Source organism: Myotis davidii, unplaced genomic scaffold (genome assembly GCF_000327345.1).
Source record: "Myotis davidii unplaced genomic scaffold, ASM32734v1 scaffold580, whole genome shotgun sequence".
NCBI lineage: Eukaryota > Metazoa > Chordata > Mammalia > Chiroptera > Vespertilionidae > Myotis > Myotis davidii.
The window spans coordinates 164,561-181,016 of NW_006293313.1; the positions used below are offsets into that span (position 1 = coordinate 164,561).

At 33.8% G+C, this 16,456-nt stretch overlaps 1 protein-coding gene across 2 annotated transcripts in view; it reads right to left on the reverse strand.

Moving 5' to 3' along the window:
- The window catches only part of KIFAP3 (kinesin associated protein 3), a 112,800-nt gene that overhangs the window by 23,665 nt on the left and 72,679 nt on the right, over positions 1-16,456 (reverse strand). For both annotated transcript variants that reach the window (XM_006766988.2, XM_006766989.2), the window contains exons 18-19: positions 11,334-11,523; positions 5,444-5,543 (exon numbers count right to left, since the gene is read on the reverse strand). In XM_006766988.2, the coding sequence (XP_006767051.1) occupies positions 5,444-5,543; positions 11,334-11,523 (290 nt within the window). The remainder of the gene's footprint in view (positions 1-5,443; positions 5,544-11,333; positions 11,524-16,456) is intronic.

Below are 16,456 nucleotides of genomic sequence, written 5' to 3' on the forward strand. Positions count from 1 at the left end.
CAGTAATAATGGTTACTAAAACTTCAGCTATCAGAACAAATGGGAGAGTTTGGGTTATCAATTAAATATTGAAAAAGGACTTTTCAGAGAATGGATTTTATAGGCATATTTACTTCCTTCTCAATATAAAACAAGTTTTGCAATGGCCAAATTAAGAGTTATAACAGACAGTAATAACTGATTACTGTAATCAGTAATTTCATTTCTTCTTTGAGTAATTGCTTTGAAAAATCTAATCCTTGCCGAACCGGTTTGGCTCAGTGGATTGAGCGTGATGTTTCTAACTCTCTATCTCTCTCCCTTCCTCTCTGTAAAATATCAATAAAATATATTTAAAAAAAAAGAAAAAAAGAGAGAAAAATCTAATCCAAGAGTTCTAGAAATAATATGTAGTTCTGTAAACATTGCACAATGCACTTTAGACAGGGAATATGTAAATTTGAGGTGCTTTTCTCAAGTGAAAAAAACTAAGTAAATAGCTGAGTAAAATCAAGGTGGCCTAATAACTAAAGAAATGTCTAATTTTTACATGTAGAGTCCTTGTTTTAGGTAAAAATATACATTTAAAAATTTGAATAAAAGATTATTTCTTATATATTAAGGAAGTATGTAATTTGTTAGGTATATTCAGTATGATTTTTAGAAGTACAACTAACATTTCAACTGTGAGTTAATGTTTGAAAAAAATAAATTGAGTGAACAGAATAAAAGGTGCATATTGGTAATATATAATTCATATAATGCACAGAAAGTTCATGCCAACATATTCTAAGAAAGAAGGAAAAAGAGGCGGGCTGTCTAACAGACACAGAAAATGAAAGTGTAAGAATCAGATGGCTCAGATAACGACACATCGAGTTCATCCCTGGCTCCAGTGAGATGGTCAGTAAATGACATCACTGTGGCAACCACAAAGAACTCCAGGCCCTCCCTCTGAAGAACATTGTTCAAAGCCCCAAGGAAACCTAAGCAGCCTCTGTAATTTTTTCCCAGTTTATGAAAATTGGATTCCTATAAAAGAAAAATGGACCATTTTTACTGCAACAAAAACTGATTTGTAAAAGCTGGAAGCAGTTTAAAAATACTCAACATGAGGTTCTTGTTAGTCTTGAAAAGTAAGAGTTATAATAAAAAACGGTCCAAAAATATGGTACGGATACACGGTAAAAAGGGGGAGAAAGCTAGTCTTACTCCTATTATTTTTAATTAGCTTCAATAGCAAGTTCCACTTTTAACACCAGTTCAGATTTGGGGAGGGGGAGATTTCATCTGACCCTCTGGGATTGGCAACTGTGCAGCTAATGCCTTGAAGCCCTAATGCATTTTGCATTACCTCTAAATGTCGGGGAATTCTGGCGCCCAGAGGTTCAGACTGATAGTGAGGCATGTCTAAAACCCAGGATTCGCTGTCCAACTGCCACATCTATTTTCTCAGATATCCAATCTCCCTTGGAGAGTAGGATAGATGAGTTTACAGTTTTCAATGTTTCCATTTACATGGCCTTGTTATATTACAAAAATGCAGGCATTCAGATTAAGCAGGGCCCCTGACTTGGATGTTAAGAAAAAGACTAATTTGAACTGTTCTCTAAATCTGGCTTGGTTTCTGCATTTTAATAGATATGCCCTATTACTAAGTTTTGCCATTTTAGGAAGAAAGTGAAGGGTTTTTCTTTGAACAATTAAAAAAAACTCTAATAAAAATTAGAAGTGTATTCTTTCCCTCAAAGGAACTTGGGATCATCAATTGACTGGAACCCAGTGAAATGGATATGTTAAAACCCCAAAGACCAAAAAGCCATGAGTATTGGCTAAAGAGCATGCCACCTGGCACTGCCATATTGTTTCATGTTAAAAACAATGACAATGATTAAAAAAATTTACATTTTATACATTAATTTTTAAAATATATTTTTAGTGATTTCAGAGAGGAAGGGAGAGGGAGAGAGAGAAACATCAGTGATGAGAATCATTGACTGGCTGCCTCCTGCATGCTTTCCACTGGGGATCAAGCCTACAACCCAGGCATCTGCCCTTGACTGGAATCTAACCTGGGACGCCCCAGTTCCCAGGCCTATGCTCTATCCACTGATCCAAACCGGCTAGGCTATACATTAATTTATTATTTTTTCAGATAACTTGACAGTGCTTACTTATCAAAGATATATGAAAAGGAACAGGGAAAGAATTTTTAAGTCATCTGAACAATTTCCCTGTTCAGAAACCAACTCAGAACATATAACATTTTCTTTTTTAAAAAGTATTTAAAAATCAGCTTTTTCAGTATTTAAAATTCAATCAAGAGGTTTTTTTTTTCATAACTAACCCAAATTCTTCAAGTTGTCCATTAGGTCTGCTTAATCTTATTTCCACAGCAAAGATGAAGATTAAGAGTTTAACATCTTCTGTTTATAGTTCTAAAAAAATACTATTTTGCTTAAAATAAAAATTTTCAAAATAGTATTTTCAGTCAATGTTATTTGATCTAATAGGCTTTAAATTTACCTACTGGATATCAGAAGCTGAAAGGTAGCCATTAGTTTAAAATTTCACATCTGGGACATTTTGTGGCAAATTTTCATGCCAAAATATGTGAATAATTATGTAGCAATTTAAAATGCTTAAATCTTTGCAGAATTAAAAAATAAGCCAGATAAGATCTATGGTTTGTTACTATCAAAGAAGAGCATAGAAATCCTATTAAAAGAGAATCCTAACCAGTCAAAAATGATTGAACAAAAGCAAGAGTAAATGATTCCAGAGTAGGAAATGCAGAAAAAAACAACTGAGTTTGGGCTACACTGTAGACTTTCTCTGTATCTCTGCTGATCTAATTGAAAGTTCCTTCTTATTTGATCTATTACCTAACCAACACCCCCCGCCCCCCCCCAAAAAAAACCCTAAGGAAATTCATTGAAAATTATTTCTCCTGGAAATAAAAAAAAAGAAAACGATACAGTTACATGATTTAAGGTCTGAAAAATTATAAAAGACAGGAGATGAAAGACAACTTTCTCAGGGGAAGTTCTTTTTAAAGGATAAATAATTCCCAAATCAAAATGATTATAATAAATATCATTCTTTTGATTTGAACATAGTCTATAGTATGTTTTATTAACTAGTAATTTAAGCCAACATTATTCTGATGTGCCTTTTAGATATATAAAACACTACCCAAATTAGAGGGTAGTGTTTGATTTCTTCATCTGTAGAATGGCTATAACAATACTTGTCTTAAAATATTGCTGGGCAGATTAAAATAAATATAATGAATATTTGTAAAATAGATTATACACAATAGATGATATTTTTACCTTTGTAAAGAAACTGAAGATACAAAGGTAAGAGAATTTTCCCAGTCATTTTTAAAGAGTTATTAACAGAATTAAGAAATAAAACCCTGAAATCTTTGGACACAGTGCATAATTTAGTCACTGAGTATAGCTGTTGCTCAAAACATACTTATTGTTTTATAAAATGACCATTTTGAAAACCAGATGAGAAATTTTGCTGAATTGAGCTCATAAGTTCATTGTTTTGTACATCCAATTTTAATGAAAATGTTCGGGCTCTTAAAAAAATGAAAGCACGTCTTTCTGGAGTAAGTAATGCATAATTAGTATCCGTCTGTTTTCTTTACACTGGAGATTGGCAGTATCTGAAGGAGATACAAATATAATGTTTTCTTCACAATGAAACATAAATGGCAGAATTAATCTTGTAAATGCCATCAGCAAAAATCTTCCATATAAATATTAGGATTATAAACCCAAATCATTTCTTTCTTTTCCAATTATGTTTCAGAAAACATTTGTATAAGGAACTGTCCCATGATGGCGTATAGTAGTTATGATTAAACAGAGCCTCTATTTAAGTGATTATGGCTAATACAGACAGAAACATCAGAAGTAATCAAAAGCCATATGCTTTCTGGTATGTAACCATGTTTAACTTTTATTTCCTAAGGCCAGGAGTTTCTTACCGTGACATCCAGTATAACAATAAAACGATTTCGAAAGTGCTATTATTTATTTAAAGTCCACTACGGAATACTGAACTACATATAAGGGATCATATTTCATGTAATACTACATTTTCCACCATGCTTTTAAACTTTGAGTCACGATCATCAATGAGTTGTGAAACAATATAGTGGGTTGCAATGTGCATTTCAAACATGAAGTAATAGAATAAAACAGAACTTATCATTGTGCATTACAGATAGTAAAAGTAATTACTGTTTTAAGAAGTTTTTGTTTTACATATATACAGGTATATATATATATATATATATATATATAAACAAATGTGTATGTGTGCATTGGGTTGCAATACGAAAGGTATTTCTTAATGGGGTTGTGGTAAAAAACCCCAAATGTTTAGAAGTCATCATAGTATGCTGCTTCCTTCCAAATTAAGCATCATGTTTGAAAGAACATAAACTTTGGAGACATACAGATCTGAGTTCAAATTTTTTCAGTAATATCCTCCTAGTAGGAGTTGGTTACTTAAATTCTTAGAGCCTTGATTTCTTCATCTGCAAAATGGCTATAACAATACTTATTGTAAAATATTGCTGGGCAGATTAAAATAAACATAATAAATATTTGTAAAATAGATTATACACAATAGATGATCAATAATGGTTGTAAATAATTACTGCTGAATCAAATGGCTTATTTCACGTGATCAATAAGAGTTATAAAATATTAGTCATAATTGTATCCTTTCAATTAAATAATGCCTAAATATATCTTCCAAACAGAAAACAGTTCATGCTACTGAAAAGTACAAATGTATAAGAAAAAAAATAATTTAAAGGAAAAATAGTCTTAACAGCAAATAAGACTACACCTATTCATGAGACTAATTTGATGTGAAATTTCAATAGTCAGTCTAAAATCAAATATTACGTCACAAGGGATGATATCATGGAGAAAAGATTATTTACACATTCTGGTAAAATTTTATAAATCAATTGTAGAACAATGCTGACATGTCAGATTTTCCCGCCTTAAATGTTTTATTTGCATGCCATCCAAGGAGGAAAAGTTTTTAATCAAAGCATCAACTTTTCAAAAACAGTGATGTCTGAGTAATTGGTAAAATACATGCATTGAATCCTTATTTTATTTTATATTTTATTAGCTTTGGAAAACAATCTGGGTTCATTAATTTGACAAAAGTCCTGTCTCTTTCAAAAGAAAGCCTGGATTTTGAAAATCAGTGATGAAGCATGTATGTTTTCCAGATCTGTGATGTCCTTTCTTTTTTTACATAGAAAATATAACTTCAGAAATTAATTTAAAATTAAGCAAGTATAATCATGAAAATACTGAGTATTTTTTTCCTCTTTAATGAACAAAGATAGAAAAATGGGAAATGAAGAGAATTCTAGCTTTTAAAAACAGGGGAAACAAATTTTCTTGGAAAGACTGTTTACCTGCCAGGAAATGAATGCTGTCCAACGACATCTCCATTTTGAAGGTGATAATCATTGAAGAAATCTGGACTTATGGCTCCTTCAGAGGCAATTAGCCCATCTACAAAAAAGGAAGATGGTAACTAGTAAAACATATTTGTAGGGAATAAAAAGGAAACTATTCTATCAGGCATCACAATAGCAAATAACCTGTATATTTAATCTGGAAATAAAATGTTAGCATGACATGCTCTTCTATTGGGAATATGAACAGAAGACCATACATACATACATGCTTTCTTTTAAAACAATCCAGCACAAAGCTTGAACATTTATTGAGCATCTACTATATGGCAGTACTATACTAGTGCAGAGGTGAGTAAGACAATCTCTGCCTTCAGGTGGCTCACAAAGACAGAAGAGGACAGGGGTGAGGCGAGGTAAGGGGGGACAGACAGCAAGGAAATAAAATGACTGAAGATAAGGAGACATTAAATAGCACACTGTCAGTAAAGTGCAAAACTTTAGTTAGTATGTCCTGCATTTTATACCCACACAGCTTCATTTGTGTACTGGTAACATGATTAGGAAATTAGATACTTCAAGTTAAGTGAATTTCTAAATAAGCAATGCTTGACAAACCTTAAAACAACACACAAACTTGGGTTAGAAATCTTTGTGAATATATTTTACACTCCCTGAGTTTTTATGAAGTGTACAGAATATATTTAAATGGTTCTTGATGACTCAATCTTCATTATAAGCATCAATTATCATGTAGCAAGCCCTAGGTGGTTAGATATATTTGACTACTTACACTCAATGGCTCTACACTACTATGCTTTTTGAGTTCTTTTCTGTTGATTATAAAGGGCTTCTTTTCCTAAATCCAGGTCTGCATTATCACTTCTTACTAATTTTTGAATCTATTTTCTTATTTGCTCTAAACTAAGAATCCAGATAAACTATGGCTTTTGTAATAACTATTTGAAAAGTTCTGAGAAGTTTCCTATTTTGAAAGTATTCTGGATTAAGTGACCTCTAGATAGATATTGGCTAGGTCACACTCACTGCACTATTTACAAATTTAAATTTGTAAATTTGGTAAGTCAATTACTCAGACACCAGATGACAATTTTATACTTATCATATGTGTAACAATACTTTCCTGGGTCCTGTGGTCAATACAAAAATTACAATATATAATTTCTGTTTTCAAGATTCTTATGTTAAGTGAAATAAAGGGCAAACACTTAAGATGCAATTAAATAATACATTTCATTAATAAATAATATACAATGGGATTGGGTATATGTACCAAATGAGCACTCGAGACAAAAAGCTGCAGCAGGATTGTGTGTCTGCAGGGCTTAGAGAATCCTACTTGGGGAGGAAGGAGGGGAAGAAGAGGTGTGGGGAATGCCAAGATTCCATAAAGAGTTGAACAGCTAAAAAATTAACTGTATATGGATCTAACACTTTGTGAAAGTGTGGCTAAAAATAAGCTTAAGGCCACAAAAATCAACAAGCTCTTCTGCTAAATGAAAACCAAATAATTGAGGATCAGAGTTCAAGAAATCTGCCAATTTTTGGGGAACAAAGCTAAGTAAAATACCAAAATAAAATGTATACCACAGTTTGAAAATGAATACAAAGATATTCAGCATGCCAGTAGAAGAAAAGAGTCTACACTCAGAAATACTTCAGATAAAATACACTAAATAAAAAGATAAAGGAATAATATTTTAAAAATTATTACATGAAACATGACCTAGTGACGTGAGCCAGATTAGGAAGAAACTAAATGTCAAATTCTCAATAGCGTCATTGTGATCAGAGCTCCCACTGTCTTCAAAGGGAAAAATGAGGAGCAAAAGGATAAATGGAACACAGAGTGGAACTATAAACTGGGAGCTCATCAGATATCAAACTAAATATTTTCAGTTTAAAGATTCAACCAGAAATTTTATAAACCCAGAACACAACTAGTTTAACAAGAAAATAAGCCTGATATCATGTGAGTAAAAAAGAGCAAATTTATATTTCTGAACTTATTTTTTAGTACTTCTAGGATACTGCAGCTCATTCTGTGAACCACAGTTACTACAGTGCCCTTCATGGCTTGACAAAAGTTAGGCAACTCTGATATGTGAGCAATCTCTCTTCCCTAGAATTTATTTATAACTTAATAAAAGTTAAATTATACCTTAAATCTTCCATTCAAGCACCCCAACTTCTTCGAACTATCTGTTTCTCAGCATTCTGAAGCCAAAAAATAATTGTTTTCTAGAAAAACTACAGAGGAATCATTTATTCTTGATTACAAACTCCAGATAAACTTAGTAGTATTTTACTCTAACCTTGTTTCTTATTCAAGGAACCGAAGGATTCCATGTCCCTTTTAAATAACCAGAGAACAAACAGAAGGCAGGTGACATACACCAGAGCATGCTGTAAGCTGCAGAGCATTATTTACATTTAGGTTATTAAATTATATGAGGCCTTTATGCCATGGTTACATCCAACACACCTTTCTGAGGTGTTCCGAGTAATGATGGTAAATATGCTTATAAGTAAAAGGGGTATGTACTGGAGTAAGGGTGAAATCAAAGCAAATTGATTGTCAGCACAGGTAATTTACCAGCCTTCTGATTTCTGGAAGTCAGTTAAAAAACTGGCGTATGCACATTGTGAACAAAAGGAACAGATACAAAAACATTATTTTCTTATATACTGTTACTTAAATACGCTTCATTTTTTAAAGTCAAATGAAAACATAATATTGGGCTCTTTGGTGAACCAGCTAAAAGTGAAATTGTGATTGTGTGGGATAAAATAGATATCAATAATGGAGAAAATGAGAAAAAGAGATGACTCAAATAGATAAATCATCACTTACTTGGCTGTCTCTGATAAGACACACCATAGAAACACATATGGAAATGAAAACTGTAGTTTTACAATGATTCTTAGACAGAAGCAAACCATTTTAAGCTTCATATTCCAGAAATGTATTTACATGTCAAATGCTAGGAATAAGATCCACCAAAATTGATGAAGAAAAACAAAAAAGTAAAAAGTCATTTAGAAGTGGGTAGTGGCAGTAGTACAGCTTTACTCTAAGTGACAATACGCTTCCTCTGTTGGTGAATGTTCTAAAGCAAACAGCATAATTTTCATGGCAGAAAAGGAGTTAGTCAGTGATTACAATCATAAAAATTTCAGACTCCAAGAAAAAAATATTGTAACTAGAGGAAATGCTAGATTCCTATTTTATATGACAATATTAAAATCCTTAAAAAAAATAAAAGCAAGAGAGAAACATACATTTTGACATATTTAACAGTTTGAATATACAGAAGGCAATACTAATGACTACAAAGTAGCAAATGATATTTCATTTAAAGTAAAAGAGAAAACCCAGGGAGTTATGGGCCACTAAGCTTAACCTCTGTGGCTAAAAAGCTACTGACCCTGCTTTTATTGGAAGAAGCCTAACGTTTCATGGAGACCAGGGACTTAAATAAGATGGCTTTTAAATCTGTAGAATTACAAATTTCTCTGAAGTTTCTGAAGATACAATGGCACACAATAAGAGAAAAGAGGCTGGCATTATCTAGGTTTCTATGACACACATCAAGAGATATCACAGAGATTCATTTAGTATATGAACTATTCATGGAAAATGAAATAGGTAAAATATTAATACACTAATAAAATAGATGGCTTGATATAAGAACTATATCTTTAAAATCACAGCAATGTAATCTCCACCCTATCATCAGGCCACAGGTATTAAAAAACCACCATGAGTATATCTAATGATAATATTCCATCCCTCAAATGTTTAAATTTACTTTCCCACCAGTGGTGGCTGTTTCTAAATTTTGCTATAATAAATTTATTTAATTTAATTTAGATTTTCCACAAAAGCCTAAGTTGTACATTTTAATTATAAACTATCTTACATAAAAATGTTTATGATTTTCATTTAAGAGGTTAATTTAAATAAATTAATTTTTGGAAATGTGCTTTAACTTTTTTTAAAGGGTATTGATAAGACTTTTATTTAATTATAGCGAAGTCCTCTCAGCAAACTGAATATTTTTTCTTTTTTTTTTTCTTTCAAGATCATTTATTTAATAATTTATCTTATTCCCATTGATATAAAATGCTACTTCTATTATGTACTAAATGTCCACATATACTTTCTTTTTAAAATTTTTTTCTTTATTGATTAAGGTATTACATATGTGTCCTAATCCCTCCATTGCTCCCCCACCCCACTCTCATTCATGCCCTCACCCCCTGGTGTCTGTGTCCATTGGTTATGCTTATATGCATGCATACAAGTCCTTTGGTTGATCGCTGGGCTTTAACTTTTTAGAAATCTGTTCTAAAATTCTAATTGTATTAAAACAACAAAGTTGAATACTGTGGTTAAAAGTTTCATTTGGTTTGAAAACTATGATTCACACTGAAAAGTAGCTATCAATCTTCAAAGCAAGAAATCTGATTCCAAGAAATTCTGATTTCTATTAACAAAAAAACTCATATCATATATATTTTACATCATTTTACTTCATGAATATCTGAATATGTAAGGAACAGCTGCTTGCCATTACTGAACTAAGAAATTTCGGTTGGTTGAAATTAATGATCTACACCATCTGGTTTGAAACACAAAGCAGTATTTCATAACTACTGTAAAGTTCAGTTAGGAAGAAATCTATTTGATTTTCAAAGTAAAGTATCAATTTTCTAGGATTCAAATAACTATATGAAATATAAAAATAATGCAGTGTTTATGGGCAATTTGCACAATACCCAATTATGAATACACATGAATTAATACATAGTAGGAAAAAGGTGAGCCATTAATTTAGATATAAGTACTTTCATGCTTTTCATTTCTAACCTGCTACAGATCTTAACCCTTTGAGTGCCAACCAATATCCTAGGAACTACGCCAAAATTGCCAAGGCATTTTTGCTGATTTTACAGCAGTTTAGGAAAAAAATTATGAATCCAAGTAAATGAAGTTACATATTCAAAAACTTAAGGAAAACCTTTACTACACTGACATATTTAGCAATATCATCATCACTAATAAAAGCAGACTTAGAACTGGACGCCATTTCGAAGCTTTGATAGCGCTCCCAGCACTTTTGGCAAAAGACAGGAGGAGCGTGATCGCGCTCCCCGGCACTCTAGGGGTTAATTAGAAATCCTTTCCTTCCATTCCTCAACTAAATGAATTCAATGAATATTAATACTGGCAACTGTGAAACACATTAAAAGCCAAAATATGGAAAAACTTACCAATCTTTGTGCCAAACTCATCCCTGGAAAAAGGCAGTATGGCAGAATCAACAAGGTTGTAACATATGTAAGATTTACCTTGAAAACACTAGCCAAGTTTAGAAGGAAAAATTTATCGCTATAAAGTATCTACATCATCCCAACCAAATAAGAGTCATCAAATAGTTTACTACTTTGAAAATAAAGCAAAACTATGGCAAAAGTAGAGTGTTAAAATGAAATACAGGGAAAACAAAACATAAATTAAGTTATACATTTAAATAAATAAAGAAAAATACATATTACACTTTCAAACAGAAGTCAGAAGTCTTAAAGATGTCATTTTAAGTTATATATTCTAGAATGTAATCAATTAAGAGCAATTAATTTTCCTGGCCATGGCCTTTTTTATTGAGATCACATAATAAGAAAGTTATTATTTTGGAAAAATAACAGTGAGTTATTAGGTTTGCCTGGTGAGTATTGATGTTATGTCTGAAATGATTAACAGAAGACATTTATACTCTAATAAAAGAAGTGCTTACGAAGCTTGGGAATGAGCAAGGTTGACAGATCAAACTAGAATGCAGACAATTGGTTACCATCTTACCTGAGCTGTAGAAAAGGTCAGGTCTTTCAAGAATATCTCCTTCATGGATGTAAGGCTCAATTCGATCATCACCATACAAATATTGCTCACTCTCATCCATCTGACGACTCTCTACCATTTCCAGCCACTGAGAGTTATGCCAGCGGAACTTTTCACTCTGAATTTTCTTAGCCCATTCTTCATCATATTCCTATCGAAAACAAATAGTCAATTATTACTATGTAAGCCTAGGAAGGAACTCCTTTGACACTCAGACAACAGTACTTTTATCTTGTGAGAATTGGGGGTGGGGGGTGGGGTCAGAGGAAACATTTAAAATACCTGTTCAGAATTATTTTATATAACAATCAATAAAAATAAAATAAGTAAATATATATATTAAAGACATTTCTGTTTGGATTACCAGTTGCTAATGGCAATGTCAAAAATTGGAAATATCTTAAATTTCACAGATTCTTTATCACTAGACCTTAGGTAGGGAATCAGACTTCAGCTTCCAAAGAGTTTTGTGGCCATTATTTGTGGCACTAATGACAGGTAGGGAAGCATTAAAATTACATCTTTTGCTACGTCTTTTTGTTTAGTTAACAGTTTTCAGTAGGAAGAAAAAGCACTAGTAAAGTATTTCTCCTACTACTGAAATGGTTACTATGAAAAGCAAAATAATAATGTTATTTTATTTAGTCATAATTATATCTTTATAGGTCTATCTCTTGCTTCAGCCATGAATTCCTAAGGAGTGAGACTGCCTTATTCACCGCTGTACCTGTAATACCTGTTCACAGAGAACATCTTTGGTGCATATTTTGAAGGACAAAAGGCAAGTTATTATAAACTTCAGCTGAAGTTATCTAGCTTTCAGCTCTTTCCACAGATTATGGCTACTTCTGACTAATGTATTCACTTAACAATTAATGGACAGTACCACTGATGGCATAGGTGAAAAAAAAAAAAGGATTCAGGTATTTCTTATCCTAATACTAGAGTTCTTAGTTTTAAATCCCTCTGTTATCTCTTTGACACTTTTGTTTATAGTCATCTAAAAAGGAGTTGGAAAAGTGCCAGCTAACAGTACCATCCTCCAATAGTCAACACAATTAAGATAACAGAGGTAGATACATTTGTACCAAAGATACATTTTAGTCAAATTATTGAGCAATTTTCACCCAAAGTTGAGGCTCAAATCAAAAATTGTCATCATGCTCTAACCAGTTTGGCTCAGTGGATAGAGCGTTGGCCCGTGGACTGAAGGGTCCCAGGTTCGATTCCGGTCAAGGGCATGTACCTGGGTTGCAGGCACAACCCCAGTGGGGGTTGTGCAGGAGGCAGCTGATCAATGTTTCTCTATCATTGATGTTTCTAACTCTCTAGCCCTCTCTCTTCCTATCTGCAAAAAGTCAATAAAATATATATTTTTAAAAATTGTCATCATAAAATGAATTTCTGGGATGTAAGAATAATCTGAAATTTTATAATAAAGGTAATTATTATTTTCTTATTAATAATTTACCTGTTAATTTTTTAGTGAAATCTTTTAGTGGTATCAGCTTTCAGACTGTCACCTTTGAAACTATATAAATGTTCTTTTACAACTGAGGTTGGTGGAGGTAGGAGATATTCTGGGCTATGGTACTGCTAATGGCAACTTGGCCACTGAATAATTAAACTTTTCTTTTTTCTAATGGTTTTCTATTAATATCCTTAATAGCTGTCAATTTATTTCCAAATATAATTATTTAAAATTAAATTATATAGAAGTAGAGCTATGATAAACATTAATGGTTACATTTTACTTTAAAAATAATAAACATTTATTTATTTTTCTTTATTAAGGTATTACATATGTGTCCTTATTGCCCCGTTGCCTCCCCCCGCCCCCCGCTCATGCCCTCACCAATTCAACTGTTACAATTTCAATACTTAAATCACTGACGGAGATTCTTTATTCAAAGTTATATTTTCAATGCTAGCCTATATTTAAAATTGACAATTTAGATATAAACAATACATCCTAAATCCTCACAGTGATTAGATACAATCATTTAAACAATCATCCAATTGTTAATCACACATAAATTGTCCTGATAAAATAAGAAAATGCAGATAAAGCATTTAGAAAACCTGTAAACCTTTATTGAAAACACTTACTGTTCACCATTACTGTTAATTAATTGAAGTAACGGCTCTCTAACTTAGGTACTATTCTTATTGCCATTTTACAAATGAGAAAATGAAGCCCAGAACACTGAAGTAACTTTGGGCAGCATAAATGTTGAAAAGGCAGTTAAATAGAGAATAAATGAACACTTGGCAGGGTCACTGTAGAATGGATTCTTCAGTGAATGCATATAATAAATGACTTCCAAGGTCAACTTTCAGCTCTAAGATTTTTATGAAGGGGTCGAATTGTTGACCAAGCAAGTAGCTTCTGGTCTGGTAAGTATATTATACACTGTATTCTCAATCATGTTTTCTTGACCTGGCCACACACAAGAGAGTGTTAGGGAAAAGGGGAGTTGAAAAAAATAATAGCACAGAAATGTTGTTACAAGTAGTTTCATTGGCTACAGATTTTAGTAGATCACTTTGGTTTTCCAAAATTAAATAAAATATTAAGTGGTGCTAATTATGCAATATGAACACCATGATTAGCTTTAAAATAATTTAGCCCAAATGCTAAATATAACTTTGAATCTCTTTAAAGTATATGACTTCAAAAGCACAGTATATAATTTTTGGTTCCACATGTGGCAAAGTTAGCTGCAAAGAAATATTACAGTCATATTAAAAGTGGCCAAATAATTTAAGAATGATCACATATACACTTATAGAAGAAAAGGATGAACTTACTATCCATTAAGGTAAAGAATTTAATGCATAAACAAAAAGCAAGATGATATTTTGGGCAAGAAATTCTAACTGACCTTTTTTCTAAAAGATAAGTTAGTCACAAGTCACCAAAACTCTCAGGATATATGCCTTATAATACCAAAAATCCTATGAAATCTACATTAAATACTGGAACTAATTTAAGTGGTATTGTTTCTTTTATGGATATTAGCTTGTTTCATTTGGCAAGAGGTATAAAACTAACTTTCATTTTGGTAGAAGAACTTAAAATCTGATTATCTGAATGAAGAAGTATTCAAGGAAGATGATTTTAAAAAAAACACATAATTTGACTGTTTTATTATAATTTAAGTTCAAGCATTTGGATTCCTAGTGTAAGAACAGTAGTTAAAACCCACTCAAGTGCCCTGGCCCTTGTGGCTCAGTGTTAGAGCATCAGCCTGCACACCAAAGGGTTGAGGGTTTGATTCCCCTCGAGGGTATGTAGGTTCATTCCCCGAACCCAGGGGTGCCTTCAGGAGGCAACCAATCGATGTCTCTCTCTCACATTGATTTTTCTCTCCTTTCTCTCTCTTTCGCTTAAAAAAAAAATCAATGGAAAAAATATCCTCGTGGTAGTATTAACAACAAAAAAACCCCAGTGAAGAGCCCAAAGCCTGCCGAAGCCGGTTTGGCTCAGTGGATAGAGCGTCAGCCTGCGGACTGAAAGGTCCCAGGTTCGATTCTGGCCAAGGGCATGTACCTGGGTTGCGGGCACATCCCCAGTAGGAGATGTGCAGGAGGCAGCTGATCGATGTTTCTCTCTCATCAATGTTTCTAACTCTCTATCTCTCTCCCTTCCTCTCTGTAAAAAATCAATAAAATATATTAAAAAAAAAAGAGCCCAAAGCCTATAAAATACAGGGTTTGCTATTCTATTAAGAATAAAACTTGCCTCTTTACTAATAACTGTGAAATGTCAGAGGTAGGTATAATTCAAAAAGTAAATCTTTAAACCACATATCCATAAAGTGTACTTAGCCTAGCAAGTAATGCTCTGCACACGCATACACACAAATTCATGCTTGTTCTAGGAGTTATCATCTTATACCCTTCTCGTAAAATTGTACTATTGTAATTTAATAATAAAATATATTTAATAAAAGTGTAAATGTATAACAAAGATGTTTTCTTCACAAATAGCCCTTCTAATTAAGCCTTCTTATTGCCTTTCAAGCTTACAGCAATGTTCTTAATGAACCTACACATGCATACCTGAGTTTTTAAATAAAGACTACCCGCACTCCATGCAAACACACAAACCAAAAATATCCGTAAGCATCAGTGGTTAACATTTGACACGCAAGCATGGCTGGTTAGTGTCTTGGGCACAGACCTACTACCAAATGTAATAAGACTACCCTTAGGCTAGTCCAGGGGTGGGCAAACTTTTGACTCGAGGGCCACAATGGGTTCTTAAACTGGACCGGAGGGCCGGAACAAAAGCATGGATGGAGTGTTTGTGTGAACTAATATAAATTCAAAGTAAACATCATTACATAAAAGCGTACGGTCTTTTTTTTCAATAGTTTTATTCATTTCAAACAGGCCGGATCCGGCCCGTGGGCTGTAGTTTGCCCACGGCTGGGCTAGTCTGAATTCCTTTAAAGTTTCATCTTCTTTATAAGTTTATGACTGAACTAAAGGCTCGGTGCACAACTTTGTGCATGGGTGGGGTACCTTGGCTTGGCCAGTGATTGGGGCCCATTAAGCTGTCTCGCCCAGTCCCGATTGGGGCTGGCTGGATGCGGGGATGGACCGTGGGAGGTTGGCTGGCTGGCTGAAGGGAGGGAATGCAGGAAGTTGGCCGGCCACAGGAGGTTGACTGTAGGAGTGCACAGACCACCAGGGGGTAGTTCCTGCATTGAGCCTCTGCCCCCTGGTGGTCAGTGCACGTCATAGCTATAGCCCAGTCATAATGGCCGCGTAGGCTTTTATATATATATACTAGAAGCCCGGAGCACAAAAAATTGTGCTCTCGGGGGGAGTGTCCCTGAGACCAGCCTGTGCCTCTCACAGTCTGGGACACCTTGGGGGATGACCACCTGCTGGCTTAGACCCGCTCCCTGGGGGGATTGGGCCTAAGCTGGCAATCTGACATCCCTCTGGCAGCCTGGGAGCCCTCGGGGGATGTGCACTTGTCAGTGGGGAGAAGGCCTAAGCTGCAGTCGGACATCCTTAGCACTGCTGAGGACGCAGGAGAGGCTCCCGCCACCCTTGCTGTGCTGGGGGCC